General features: G+C 36.9%; 1 protein-coding gene across 1 annotated transcript in view; it reads right to left on the reverse strand.

Annotated features, from left to right (window-relative positions):
- LOC127856545 (atrial natriuretic peptide receptor 1-like) overlaps positions 1 to 15287 on the reverse strand; it is a 55198-nt gene that overhangs the window by 19783 nt on the left and 20128 nt on the right. Inside the window, exons 12-19 of the mRNA XM_052392862.1 lie at positions 14700 to 14775; positions 13443 to 13539; positions 11924 to 12136; positions 11499 to 11603; positions 10328 to 10399; positions 9952 to 10120; positions 9547 to 9705; positions 8547 to 8742 (exon numbers count right to left, since the gene is read on the reverse strand). Of these exons, the coding sequence (XP_052248822.1) occupies positions 8547 to 8742; positions 9547 to 9705; positions 9952 to 10120; positions 10328 to 10399; positions 11499 to 11603; positions 11924 to 12136; positions 13443 to 13539; positions 14700 to 14775 (1087 nt within the window). The remainder of the gene's footprint in view (positions 1 to 8546; positions 8743 to 9546; positions 9706 to 9951; positions 10121 to 10327; positions 10400 to 11498; positions 11604 to 11923; positions 12137 to 13442; positions 13540 to 14699; positions 14776 to 15287) is intronic.

The following is a 15287-nucleotide window of genomic DNA, read 5'->3' on the forward strand; positions in this document are numbered from 1 at the left end:
GTCCTTTCGCAATAAGAGACTGTTTTGTTTGCTCGTCTAAACCTACTCTTATTTTAGATCTTATTTCTTCTTTCATTTGATTAAATTTGTCTAGTTCACTTAGAATCAATGAGTATTCTTCATCAGAAATTCGATCGTCTGCTAACGCCTTTGATATAAGATCACTTATTGTGTTCAACTTTGCATCCGCAAGAGTTTTAATTTTTTCGTGTTTTTCAGCTTTTATTGATAGCTTTTTATTGGTTTGACTTCCAACGATAGACAATAGTCCTATACCTAAGGCAGCACCTTCCATTGCTATTGCAATTGGCGCTGCAATGATTGTACTCAATACCCCTATCCCTGTAGCACCTAACACCATTGAAAAAACAACAAAAACGTTGTCCACTCCTGCTATAACTCTCACTGCTCTGTGATACTTTTTAGACAAGTTAGCACGCTTGTCTCTTTCTGTGGCAATTTCTTTTTGAATTTCGTTAATCTTTTGAAGTCTGTATGACTGAGCAGTTCCTTCAACTCTTATCAGTTCAGGAGCCGATGGAACAGCAGGTAAAGCTGGATATAGTTTAGCGTCACTAGCATACGTACCGTATGCGTTACATTTAGAATCTTTATACTCCATTTTTATATTGACAAAAATATATTTTTAAAACGACTGATGTGTGACAAAGCATAAAGATTCGCCTTCAACAATATTGACTGCAACGTCTGAGTTGTTTTGAATTGTAACAATTATGTCGTCAACAGATTCAGCAATAATTCCATCTTGTAAACTACATTTCTTTTCCTTTAAACTTTGTTTGAGCGATACCGAACAAACACCTTGAAATAACCGTAAACCTATTTTTAATTCAATAGTAAGTGCTGCTTTCGGTTTAATAGTAAGCGATTGCTGCGTCAAAATACTCCATTTACCATACAGTTGTTCTGCAGGATGCGCAAGATTCTCGTGTGGCAACCATTTAACTGACGCTGGTGGTGGTTGTTTATACTTGTGGATAAACTTGTGAATTGGCATACTAGATCTTTGCATTTTTATATATGTAAATATAAATATTTATATTTACAACAGCATTCCTAGTATTGGAATACTGCTAAATGGTGAATTAGGTCCTAGTAGCAATCCTGATCCGGTTTTCATGTACAACCCTTTTCCGGTTTTCATGTATAATCCCTCTCCTAACGAACTACCTTTCCTCCACGGAGCTAAATACAATCCTTTACCTGCTTGTGTTACTTTACAACCGCTTCCGTTTTTCTTTAAATACAAAACACCCGATCCACTAATTTTGTCGACAACTTTACTACCGGCTGCGGCTCCTACGCCGGTTAGCAAACCGGTTGCAAGTCCTGGTAAAACGCTTGACATAAGAAACTTACCCGCGGTAGCCAACATCGGCAAAATAGCTCCAATAAATCCACCTTCAACTTTTGCGTTGTGTTCTATTTGTGTTTTTGACATTTTAATCGTCACTCCTTTACCACTTTGGTACGCTTTTGTCATTTTGTTAATCTGTGCTTGAGTGAGGGCTAGCATGTGTTCTCCAGATAAATCCTTGTGTGATAGGCGAATAGACACGGGAGCTCCTGATTGAATAGCTTTTTTGATCTTTTCTCTCTGACCTTCGCTAATATTTACTTTTATATTTACGAAACGACTCATTTTATATATGATTAAAAAAAACTTTTTAGTTTAAACTTCTCGTGTGTGGAACCTCATAGAAAGTTCTTCACCGCGCAAATTTATAAGTTGACCGGTTTGATCAGTAAGTTTTGTTTCCATTGACGAAATTGTGCTTATAGTGATAGGTAAATAAATTAAATTAACTGGAACTTCAATAATTTTATAGCCAGGTCCAACTGATGGAAAAAAACTGTATATAATGTTTTCAGTTACACCATTCGAATATGATGAACCAATTATATCACTAGTTACTTTCAAGCTATTGACACTTATTATATTAACAATGTTTTCTGATTCATTGTACCCTGATGAGTATACTTTTGCATTAAACCCCAATACCGTTCTGACAGAGTTTGGCGTTGTAAAGTTTATTTGATACTTTGCTTTAATCTCTAGAACAGACCTGAGCGTGCTGTTGTTTGGCTCTAGTGTTATGCCGTACTTATCAAATTTAGAGTTGTAGTGGCCATTATCTCTCATTATTCGTTGTATGTATTCGTTTATGTCCTCAAGTTCGTATGAGCCTTCGGGAATATTTATATCATACCAATCATCTCCGTTGTTTGGGCTATAGCGAAAGTTATTGTTTGAAGAGTCTATATTTGGAAATGAATAGTATGTTTCTAAATTAACTAGCGCCATTTCATACTTTTTGTTTTTATCTAGTTGTATGAGTGGTCTAAATTTAGTCTTAATGCAAGTGCTTTTCTCACTCAACAAGATGTAAAACGAAGATTTTGGCTCCGTATTTTTAGCAGTTGTTTCCGTATTATTTGCAATTCTTTCTAATAGCGTTGTTTCCATTTTTATATTAGTATTATTTTTTTTACACTGATTCGGACATATAAAAGCAGTCGAATCCCGATCTATACTTACCATTATTTTTTTTACTAGTAAGATCTATTACAGCAAATCCATGAGGACGGTCCCAGGCTACTTTACAAAAATTTCTAAATTCTTCTTTTGACATATCAGTTGAAACGTGATCGTTGTAGATGTTATTAATATTTTTCATGTCTTGTGGAAATAAACAAATAAAGTTTGCATTTTCACGTATTGTTTGTCTCGGAAGTTTAAAGTAGTTTTGTGCAAGATAAAAGCAGTCTACATTGCTGTGCCGTCCTCTTATGTAATAAGTTTCACATTTGTTTTGTTTTTCCAACTGAAGGTCGTCAAAAATCATTAGATTTTTTTTAGAGCTGCACAAGTCTCTAGGATCAGGTACATCATCAGACGTTTCAAAAAAATTACATTCAATATCAGCTGGTTTATCTAAAATTTTAGCCATTTCTTCAACTAAAAGAGCTGGTGAAACGTCATTCTCCATTATATAGTCTTGCTCGTTAAACAATTTTATAATCTCTTCTTTAGGTAGCTTTTCTTCAAATGCTTTCTTAATAATTCTGTACTCCGGCTGAAAAAGCGACTTGCCAAAAACTTGCAAGTTGTTGTAGTCTAACCAGCCTGGTTGAAGTAAAAGGTTTAACAATAGTATAGTTTTTCCACATCCGCTTTTACCAATAATAAGACCTCGTATTGATCTCGGTAAAAGTTTACTGTTGTATCTTTTTGTATTTACGTCATTCCACGAAAGATCTTTAACTTCCATTTTAAATATAAATTATTTTTTCATTAAAAAATGTATTGTGTAAAGTGCAAAAGCAAAACTGAAACAGTTGATGTAAAAAATGTTGTCAGTAAGAACAATAAATCAATGCTTCGCGGAAAGTGCTCCGTTTGCGGTTGTGTTAAAACACAGTTTGTAAAAATGCATACTAAAACTGGCGGAGACTTGGTTTCGACGTTGAATAAGGTGACGAGTAAAGTCAAGCTTCCGTGGGCTAAATTTCCCGGTGAAATGCATATTCCAGGAATGAACTTTGCAGGACCTGGAACTAATTTAAACGAGAGATTAACTTCAACTGGCGCATATAAAGACTGGAGTAAACCAGTTGATCGAGTTGATAATGCCGCATACCTTCATGATTTAGCTTACCAACACTTTCCAGATACAGCAGGTAGAAACGTAGCTGATCAAATTATGCTTGAACAAATGGATGCTATTAAAGACCCAACACTCCGTGAAAGAATTGAGCGTAGTATAATAAAGCCGATAATATCTACCAAGGCAAAGTTTGGGTTGGGTTATAATGGGAAAAAAAAGTCGTGGCTAAAGAAATAAAATGGTCTGATCAGCTCGCAGTCGAACTGCATAGACCCGTTGTAAAACGTTTTAGAAAAAGAATAGTCGTTGCCCATGGCATTGATAACATATGGGCTGCGGATTTAGTTGACATGCAAGCTTTTGCTAAGTTTAATAATGGTGTAAAATACTTGCTAACAGTTATTGATGTATTTTCAAAATATGGATGGATTGTTCCATTAAAGAGTAAAACCGGAGTTGAGGTTGCTGAAGCATTTAACAAAATATTTAAAAACAGACAACCTCAAAAGTTGTGGGTCGATAAAGGAAAGGAGTTCTACAATAAAAACGTTATGGCGTTGGGAGTCGAGTTGTATTCCACAGAAAACGAAGAGAAAAGTTCCGTGGTAGAGCGATGGAACAGAACAATGAAGGAAAAAATGTTCAAATACTTTTCAGCCAACTCTACCAAAAAATATGTTGATGTCTTAGATGAAATGGTCAATGACTATAACAACACAAAGCATTCATCAATCAAAATGACACCTGATGATGCTAGTGATAAAAAAAATGAAAGTGTTGTTTGGGTAAATTTGTACTCCAAACACCCACAAAAGTACGGTAAGCCAATATTTGAAGTCGGCGATAAGGTAAGAATAACTAAGAAAAAGGGAATATTTGAAAAAGGATATACACCGAGATGGACTGAGGAGGTGTTTACAGTGTCACAAGTTCAATATACAGATCCGCCAACGTATAAAATCACTGATTACAATGATGAGGAAATACAGGGTACGTTTTATGAACAAGAACTTCAAAAAACAAGTCAAGAAGTATATAGAATAGAAAAAGTTATTAGAAAACGCGGGGACAAGTCGTTAGTCAAGTGGCTTGGATATCCCGAATCGTTTAATTCATGGGTTGACAATAAAAACCTAATAGACTTGTAATAGTCATTTTCATACCCAAGTGAGGGTTTGGAAATGGACCTTAATCCTTTTTAAAATCAAGTACAGGATGATTTTTATAGAGACAACTGTTTTTCTTAGATTTTAAACGTATAGCTTTTCGAGTATTCATTCTTTTTTGATCATGTTGAAATTTTTGTAAAACTTTATTTAAATGCTCATTTGGTGGTGGTGGATTTTCAATTTGCTGAATACGCCGTTGAATCAATTCTTGTACAGTTTGGTCATCCATTTTATATAGTAAAAAAAATACTTAAGTCATTTTCATTTTTTTTTTTTGTGTGTAAAATTCACGAATAATGGTAGTGGTCAAAAGTCCTCGAGCCGCCGCGTTTGCGAATGGGATGCTGCCCCGAGCTTGACCTTTCGGAAATATGAAAAAGATATTATTTATATATAGAATTTCCTGGGACACGGAAGGATATATAATATCTTGAAAAAGATATTATTTACCTATACATTTATATATAGAATTTCCTAGGACACGGAAGGAAAACGGAAGGGAAACGGTTCTGTCCCAGAAGCCTAGTTTCCCTTCTACTATTAAAAATTATACGAATACAAATTATATAACTACACATGTATATTTATTGGGATCAAGTATATAATTCTGAAAAAGTGTCGAATCGCGGTTATACGAATAGTAATTGGACCGACACGATTATCCGTATAATTTCTTTTTCTGTTTCATTGAATATTTCCTAACCAATCCAGTAATATAATATCGTGTTGTTTGATGTAAAAACCGAAGAACGACGAGTGCACGTACATGATGATATAGATATGTTTTCAAGACCAATGGTATATGGTATTTATTTGTATAATAATGAATGATTCAGTAAAACATATATATGGCTGTGTGTTTGTAGCGATCTCCCTCTTGTGCTTACCAAACAAGTGTTCCGCAGTCGGAGACATATGCCCCCCCCCAAAAAAAAACAACAGGGCTTTAAACTAGTGACCCCAATATCTTTAGGGGTCATCTACGGTCCAAGGCCAACGCGCATGTGAAGTATCAAGCCAATCGGTCAATTCGTTATGATTTATTGATCGGAAACAATGTTAACACTTATTGTGACAGTGACCTTGACCTTTGACCTAGTGACCCCAATTTCGATAGGGGCAATCTACTTTTTAAGGCCAATGCGCATGGGAAGTATCAAGCCTATCGGTCGATTTGTTGACTAGCTATTAATCAGAAACGCTTTTCCCACTTATTGTGCCAGTGACCATTACCTTTGACCTAGTGACCCCAATTTCTATAGGGGTCATCTACTGTCCAAGGCCAATGCACATGAGAAGTATCAAGCCCATTGGTGATTCAGTTGACGGGTTATTGCTCAGAAACGATTTCACAATTAGTGTGTAACAGAAACATTGACCTTTGACATAGTGACCCGAATTTCAATAGGGGACTTCTACTGTCCAAAGCCAATGCAGATGTAAAGTATCAAGCCAATCGGTGAATCAGTTGACGAGTTATTGATGGGATTCGATTTCACACTAAGTGTGTAACAGTGACCTTGACCTTTGACCTAGTGACCCCAATTTCAATAGGGGTTATATACTTTCTAAGGCAAATGTACACGAGAATTATCAAGCCAATCGGTGAATCAGTTGACGAGTTATTGATCGGAAACGAGTGTAGTATATGTGAAACAGTGACCTTTACCTTTGACCTAGTAACCTAAATGTCAATAGCGGGAAACCTAAATACACATGTGAAGTATCAAGACAATCGGTCGATTGGTTGACAAGTTATTGATTTGAAAGGATGTTCACACTTAGTGTGATATTGACCTTTGACCTAGTGACCCCAATTTCAATAGGGATAATCTACTGTCAAAGGCCAATGCACATGTGAAGTATCAAGCCAATCGGTCGATTCGTTGACGATTTATTGATCGGAAACGATTTTCACACTTAGTGCGACAGTGACCTTGACCTTTTACTTAGTGACCTTAATTTTAATAGGGGTTATCTATGGCCCAAGGCCAATGCACATGTGAAGTATCAAGCCAATCGGTCAATTGGTTGACGAGTTATTGATCGGAAACGATTTTCTCACTTAGTGTTTAACAGTGACCTTGACCTTTGACCTAGTGACCCCAATTTAAATAGGGGTCATTGACTGCCCAAGACCAATGCACAGGTGAAGTATCAAGCCACTTGGTGAATCTGTTGATGTGTTATTGATGGGAATCAATTTCACACTTAGTGTTAAACAGTTACCTTCACCTTTGACCTAATGATCCCAATTTAAATAGGGGTCATCTACCTTCCAAGGCCAATGTACATGGAAAGTATCACGCCAGTCGGTGAATCCGTTGACGAAGTATTAATCGGAAACGATTGTACTCTTAATAAGCTTCAGTAACGTTGACCTTTGACCTAGTGACCCAAAATTTAATAGGGGGTAATCTATTGTTCAAGGCCAATACACATTTGAAAAAGTCAAGCAAATCTGACAATTGGTTGACAAGGTATTGATCGGAAACGATTTTCACACTTCGCGTAACAGTGACCTTGACCTTTGACCTAGTGACCCCAGTTTCAATAGTCCTATACTGTCCAAGGTCAATGCACAAGTGAAGTATCAAGCCAATCGGTCAATTGGTTGACGAGTTATTGTTCTGAAACGATTTTCACACTTAGTGTGATAGTGACCTTGGCCTTTGACCTAGTGAACTCAATTTGAATAATGGATAATCAACTGTCCAATGCCAATGCATATGTTAAGTATCAAGCTAATCGGTCAATTCGTTGACGAGTTATTGATCGGAAACCACTTAGTGTGATAGTTACCTTGACCTTTGACCTAGTGACCTCAAAATAAATAGGGGTCATCTACTCTCCAAGGCAAATGCACATGTGAAGTATCAAGCCAATCGGTCAATGCGTTGACGGGTTATTGATCGGAAACGTTTTTCACACTTAGTGTGATAGTGACCTTGACCTTTGACTTAGTGACCAGAATTTCAATAGGGGTCATCTACCGTCCAAGGCCTATGCACATGAGAAGTATCAAGCCAATCGTTGAACTGGTTGACGAGTTATTGATGGAAACGATAATCAGACTGGTCTACCGACAGGTCTACCTACAGACAGACCGACCGGCATCCAGCAAAACAATATACCCCTTCTTCTTTGAAGAGGGGCAGACAAATATTTGTGAAAATAATTTGACGACACGTGTCACGAGAAGGAAATAAACGTGAATTGGCAATGCCTAGAACACCAACGTGTCCACACATAATGTTTTGTTTTCGGACCGTGAGAATTGTTTCCTATAATTCCATTTTCCGTATAATTGCGATTCGAATAATCGTATCTTTTCCACCTTAAATACAGAAGGCCGTACGGGGTCGCATACCATTATCGAAAGATACCGTATTTCGCGATTCAAATGTTTTAATTTGTATTATCAATATATATGAGCAAAGTAACTTAATAAATGTGTCTTGTTTATTGATTGTTATACGTGTGTGTATATATATATATATATATATATATATATATATATATATATATATATATGAAACAATGTTGTTATGGCTTTTTCTTTTCTTTCTTGTATGTGTTGAATGGTATGTATTCTGATTGATTGTGAGGTTTCGTCGGGGGAAAAAACACACGAATGGCACTATTCGTAAGAACTCATTAGTTGCACCACACATTACTTACTAATATACCATGTGTAAACTTACTAATTTTAATGTGTTTTTCATCCTGGTCACCTACGATAACTTACTTGTAAGGGTTGATCTTGTTCAATGTGCGCAGTATGGCCTTCATGGTGGGCCTCGAATCCGGGTCCTCCGCCCAGCAGCGCTGAATCATGTACTCCATATTCGTTCTTCTATACTCGCTGTCCAACTCTGTGTTCGAGATGGCCGGTCTTAACAGCACTTCCGCGTCAACGGGGCTCGTGATCTTCTGTATGATCTCTGTAGAGCGTTATAAAAATATCAGCAATAATCTGTTAAATAAATAAGCTTGATCGTTCTCACACTCAAATGTTAAATTGAACCTGGCCGTGGATAAACGGGGCTTAATGCGTGTGCGTGAAGTGTCGTCCTGGATAAGCCTGCGCAGTCCGCATGGTATGGTATTTTTCGTTTGAAGTAAGTCTCTTATTAGCTAAAATCCAGTTAAGGCGGATATTGTCGTCCCTGATTAGCCTGTGCGGATTACACATACTTATCTGAGACGACACTTTACATAAATACATAAAGCCCCGTTCCGCCAGAGCGAGGTAATGCACCGCGCTGTTGGTGCCTTTTAAATAATACCACTGTGTTATACTATTTATCGAACTTAGCAAAACGTTATAAACGCTATATACAAATCTTGATCAGTTTGCAATAGTGTCATCTTTGTTCAAAAGTCAATATTCCACATACAATATAATAGCATAGCTCCATATGTTCAGTAAGTTCTCATGGTTGCATCCACCTGGTATCATTATATGAGCCGCGTTCTGAGAAAACTGGGCTTAATGCATGTGCGAAAAGTGTCGTCCCAGATTAGCCTGTGCAGTCCGCACAGGCTAATCAGGGACGACACTTTCCGCGTTTATGGTATTTTTTAGTTTCAAGGAAGTCCCCCCATACAGAAAATCAAGTTTAGGCGGAAAGTTTCGTCCCTGATTAGCCTGTGCGGACTGCACAGGATAATCTGGGACGACACTTTGCGCACATGCATTAAGCCCAGTTTTCTCAGAACGCGGCTCATATGATCTAAGTATTTACCTTTCGGTGAGAGGAATGCCTCTGCGGCGTACGGTTCGTTCCTACACAGGAGCTCCTTCATGACAATACCCAGCGAGTATATGTCCGCGTTGGCCGTCCGCTGTGGTCGTTCCTTGGCTAATATCCGGCGTAGAATTTCCGGAGCCGTCCAAAACAGGCCTGAAATGAACATGTGCCCATTTACGTATATCCCAATAAAAAGTTGAAACCATTTAAAGAAAAAATACAAATACATCCAATTTGGTAAGTAGTTTCATGTACATTCACCATACTTATGTTTACCTATAAGAATAAATTATATATATATGTACGAAGCTTGACGGACGAAGAACGAGGGACAAAAGATGACCACTAAAGCTCACATTGAGCCCGTTATGCGCATGCAGACTAAACAATAGCACTCACGCGCATAGAAGGCGTGTTCCCCCACGCTCTCCTCTGTGTCCACGTCAGGTTTGATCTTCCGAACACCGAAGTCCGTCAGCTTGCACACCCAGCGGCTGTCGATGACGCAGTTGGAGCTCTTCATGTTTCCATGGTAACGGATTGGGCTCTTGTGGATATACTCCAGTCCCTGTGAAAACAGGATTTTCGTAAAGTACTACACATATGGTACATATTTAGCAACTTTACATAAACGTGTATGATATGCAAGTTTCATTATTTTATATACAAATTTATGGTTGTGTTATGCAAAGTGATTAAATATGACACGTTTTTTGTTCCTTGTGGCTGCCTATAACCACGCGTGACGAAAAAATACCACGTGGCCGAGTCATACTTGGCAGACGTCGACGGCTATGGACAGCTTGAACATCGTGTCCAGTCGGATGTCGTCGTTCTCGATGACATCCTGAAACGCATGTGCCATACTGAGGTAAGATCTCTTAAATAAATAAAACGCGCCCTGAGAAAACCGGACCTAATGCGTGTGCGTTACGTATCTCTAAGATTTGCATTTCCCACACATGTTAAAAAAGGACGAGACTTCCCCGTTTATGAAAATTGTCGTTCAAAGGTAGCCTGTTCAAAGAACATTAAGTCTTGGCTAAAAGTGTCTTCCCCGATAATCCTCTGCACATTCTTATCTGGAACAATTCTTGACGCACTTGCATTTAGCCAATTTTTCACAGAAAACGGTTGTATATTAAAGGGATCTTTTCACGCTTTGGTAAATTGACAAAATTGAAAAAAGTTGTTTCAGATTCGTAAGTTTTCGTTTTAGTTATGATATTTGTGAGGAAACAGTAATACTGAACATTAACCATGCTCTAATATAGCCATTATATGCATCTTTTGACGATTTTAAAACCTAAAAATTATAAAGCGTTGCAACGCGAAACGATTGAATAATTTGTAGAGTTCTGTTTTTGTCGTTAAATTTTGTGTAACTACAAAGATTGCTTATATAATGTATAAAATACGTCAAGGATGTGTACTCGGCGGAATAGCTCAGTAGGCTAAAGCGTTTTTACTTCAGAACTCTGGCAGGACTCCAGGGGTTCGTAACCTGCTCCGGGCAAAGTTCTTTTCCTTTTTTTATTTTTTTTCTTGATTTTTTACTGGAGCTTTTATGATCCAATGTTTACATTTATCAATATAAAGCATTTAATGAATAAGTTAAAAAAAATGCCAAAATCTGTGAAAAGGCCCCTTTAATACACTTGCTTTTGGCGAACAGTTTTAAAGATATCATATAAGTATTAGCATCTGGTGAAAAGTACTTAAACGTCAAGCTGGATTGATGAACTCTATAAATATGAAACCTTCTCCTGTAAAAAAAATGTATTAGGGTATTTTTGTAATTGTTTCAACCGGTTGAACAAGGAATTAATCTTGAATAGAAAGCATTTCACAGTGATCTCCCCTTGTCATACGGATGATCGCTGTGATCAGTGTCTTTGGATTTTTCAACACATTACTTTAGAATTACTGTCTGCCTAAGTGGTAACCTGAATGCTTCCCTTCGTGCAGTATTCCCAGACGCTGCATATCCGCTCGGGCTCAGTGCAGACGCCGACAAATGACGTCACGTTCGGGTGTTTCAGGGCGGACAACTGGGATGTAAACATGAAGTTTTTACTACTCTGGTAAGCTTGATAATTCAAAATGCAGCAAAAATCACCGCTTTCGTGTAATTTAAATATTTGTGTACACTGCAAGTATTAAAAATACCGTCAAAACTCACCAGCTTTTATTTTCAGAAGTAATATTTTGTTTACGATACATACTATATTCTTGATTCTTGGAATCGACGATATGATGTACGGAAATGTTAATTCCATGTCACCATTGGATAGACAATGAACAATTAAAGACTAATGGACGAATATTGCGATTGCTTGATTTACCCTGCCTGATATGATATTAGACCTACATGTTTCATTTGCAGAAGAAACTGCCGGTCGAGGTTCAGCTTCCGTTTCGTGCTCATCTTCACCGCAACTAGCTGTCCCTTGTAGTCCGCCACAGTGGTAAAGATCTGGCCTCGCGTTAGGGAATACGTGGAGCGTGCCCCCTGGCGGCTATTGCCGGTCACACTTCCGGTCTCCACACTCAGGGCGCTGCTCGTGAAGCGTCCTGACACGCACTGCGGTAATAAAGACAATGATGTTTAAAGGTGATATTATATTTTCTATTGTTTTATAAAATGATTATTCGCGACATTTTTTAAATAATTGTTTTAAGTATTGGCAATAGTTTATTTCAAAATGAGGGCATATATTTAATTTTGAAAGTAATGGCAATTCTTTATATTTATAACTTTATTTGGTTATCCAATAAAGTATTTTATGAAAAACGCAAAACCGCAACGGAATTAATCAAAGTTAAATAGTCTGCATTTAAGCTAAAACATTCATGTGCATACGGCATATTCCTTGAAATGGACGACAATGTAATGTTTTTTATGTTAGGGACGTTTATAACAATAAATCCTATTTAGTTGGTATGTGCGAAGCCTGACCCGGGATGACAGTTTACGCCCATGATATAAAGGTGCATATCGATGGTATTTCCCCTGGATATAAACAGAGATACAACTATGAATAAAACTCATCGTCAAAACAGATGTTCAAACAAAATTAATACGCAATTCTTTTTGAATCACCGTTGACTGTTAGGCTATCAAATTTTCGAGGTCATTAATGTATACCTTATTTTTGGTTTCCGTGTCCAATGTAACTATTCACACTACCCGTTTTATGAACAGTTACAATGGAAGAAGCGTTCGCTTTGTCGTATTTGGTGATATCCGTTTGTTATGCCCCGCCATAGGCGGAGGGATATTGTTTTGGCGTTGTCTTTCCGTCCGTCCGTCCGGAGTCATATCTTGGAAGTGCTTTGGCGGATTTCATTGAAACTTGGTAGGAGTATGTTTATTAAATAAAGGGATGATGCAAGCCAAATGACATTGTACACCATCTGTTAATAACGGAGTTATGGCCATTTGTATCTTGAAAACATGCTTTTTTGAGTGTCAAATATAATACTTTCGTGTCCAGAAGCACATTGGCCGGGGATATCAATTCAACGAATTTGCTTGTTTATTTCGAATTTAACGTCACTCCGCCAATATAATCGTTACTTCACAGACTTTATTATAAATGTTATGTCATTTGCCCTTGGTTGGCTCATCAATTTATGAAAACGAAAGTTTGGAGGCCCACATCCCCCGCGGTATATAATGTAGGGACCATGGAATATATTTCATGGGTTCATATAATGATATTTTTCTCGAATATATGTATCTGTTTACAATGCTTAAAATTCGCAACCGTTAAAAAATACCCCAAACACGTTTTCTCGTTTCATGCCTCCAGAGGGTCTCAATATGCCCCATTTTTGCTCAGTTTATACAAACTACATGCCTGTATGTGCCCTCAGTTATGCCTTACCGTTGATGACTGAAGACGGTTGTTCGGCGTGAAGACCAGGTCGGCGTGGCGAATTTTCCACGTCATGTTCTTAAGGTCTTGCTCGCCGCGCCACCACCTGCCACGGGAAAAATATGGAGTCATGGTACCGTCTTCTAAAGGATCGTAGATATTAGTTTAACGATGATAATGTTGAAGAATGGAAAGTTCTAAAACTAAGATGTGCGATTAAATTCATCGATTTCATGATTAATTTGTCCAGTCTACATATCATTTATTGCAAGAATAAACTTATCAAAACGTCTTTTTGAAAATACGTGATGTTGTTTGGTTTAAATACTATGTCGCCCATTCTTCAACTTTAGAAAAAGCTTTCATAAAGGTTAACACAGTTTTCAATCAATTAAGATTTAAGTAGCAATTCTCATAATAGTATGTTATCTATGCATTTGAATATGTATGACACAGACGGTAACATATTTAAAGCAAAAATGGAACGATTGATGCATCGCTTTCTTTTCACTATGTCAGCGATTCAGTGTACGTATCACTGTTTAATCAGTTGAACGGCGAATTAAAAATTATTATTTTAATTGAAAAATTCATTTCTCGCTTTAATTTCATTGGCACAAGGAATGAATCGCAGTTATTCAAATTGTAACAAGCATACATGTTTCGGGGGAAAATAATTATTTTCTGTTATTTTGGTTGCACAGTCTATAGATCGCTGTTATTACAGCAGTAAAATGCATACATAACTTGTATTTCAGTGAAATAATGCATAAATCAGTTTTATTACACAAGCGCAATACATACATCATTTTTATAAAACAAGCGCCGTGCATACATCAGTTTTATAACACAAGCGCAATGAATACATCAGTTTTATAACACAAGCGCAATGCATACATTACTTTTGTAGCACAAGCACACAATGTATACATCATTATTATTTCAGTAAAACAAAGCATACATCACTGTTATTTTAGTGAAACAATGCATACATCCCTGTTATTCCAGTGAAGTCATGCATGCATCACCGTTATTTAAGTGAATTTATTCATGCCTCAACGTGCTTTCGGTAACACAATTCGTGTGTCACGGAAAAAAACATCACTATTATTTCAGTGCCACAATTAATACATCAGTGTTTTTTCAGGGACATAATTGATATATCACTGTAATAACATTACGGTACATGTTATAACAGTGACACAATTCATCACTGTTATAACAGTTAAGCAAAATTTGCATTACACCATTTCAGTCCAAAGTTACCTGTATAGGAGGAAGAGGCCGAGGAAAACAAACAACATGGTGACGGTCACTCCAATAATCACGGCTTCGTACGACTCTGAAATTCAGTGAGTGATTAAGGGAAAGTTTCATATCAAAATGTTAAGTGAAAAGATAAAATTTAGTTAATTATGAAATCATTTGTAAGACTAGGAGGCTAAGTCTCAACAAGTATTTCATTTGAAGAAATAATGTGTTGAAAAGTGTACAAGTCATAAAATGTCATAAATGCATGTTAGTTTTGTTAAATAAATAACTATAGTTAAAATTGCAAACGCATATTCAACGTAAAAATGCAAAATGCAAAAATAAGAATCCACGCATATAAAACCTTTTTAAAACAATCTTCAGTGCTTTCATAATAAATAAATAAAATATTACATGGTTATTATAAATCTATTCAAACAGACAAAATGTTACTGGATTATGTTAAAATTGCTGTGCATGAAACCAGTAATTATACAAACTTGAAAATGTGTGTATGGCATGCATTCTTCTTTAAAGGGGCCTTTTCCAAATTTTGGCATGTTTTGAAGTTTGTCATTAAATGCTTTATATTGATAAATGTTA

Source organism: Dreissena polymorpha, chromosome 1 (assembly GCF_020536995.1).
Source record: "Dreissena polymorpha isolate Duluth1 chromosome 1, UMN_Dpol_1.0, whole genome shotgun sequence".
In the NCBI taxonomy this organism is placed as follows: Eukaryota; Metazoa; Mollusca; class Bivalvia; order Myida; family Dreissenidae; genus Dreissena; species Dreissena polymorpha.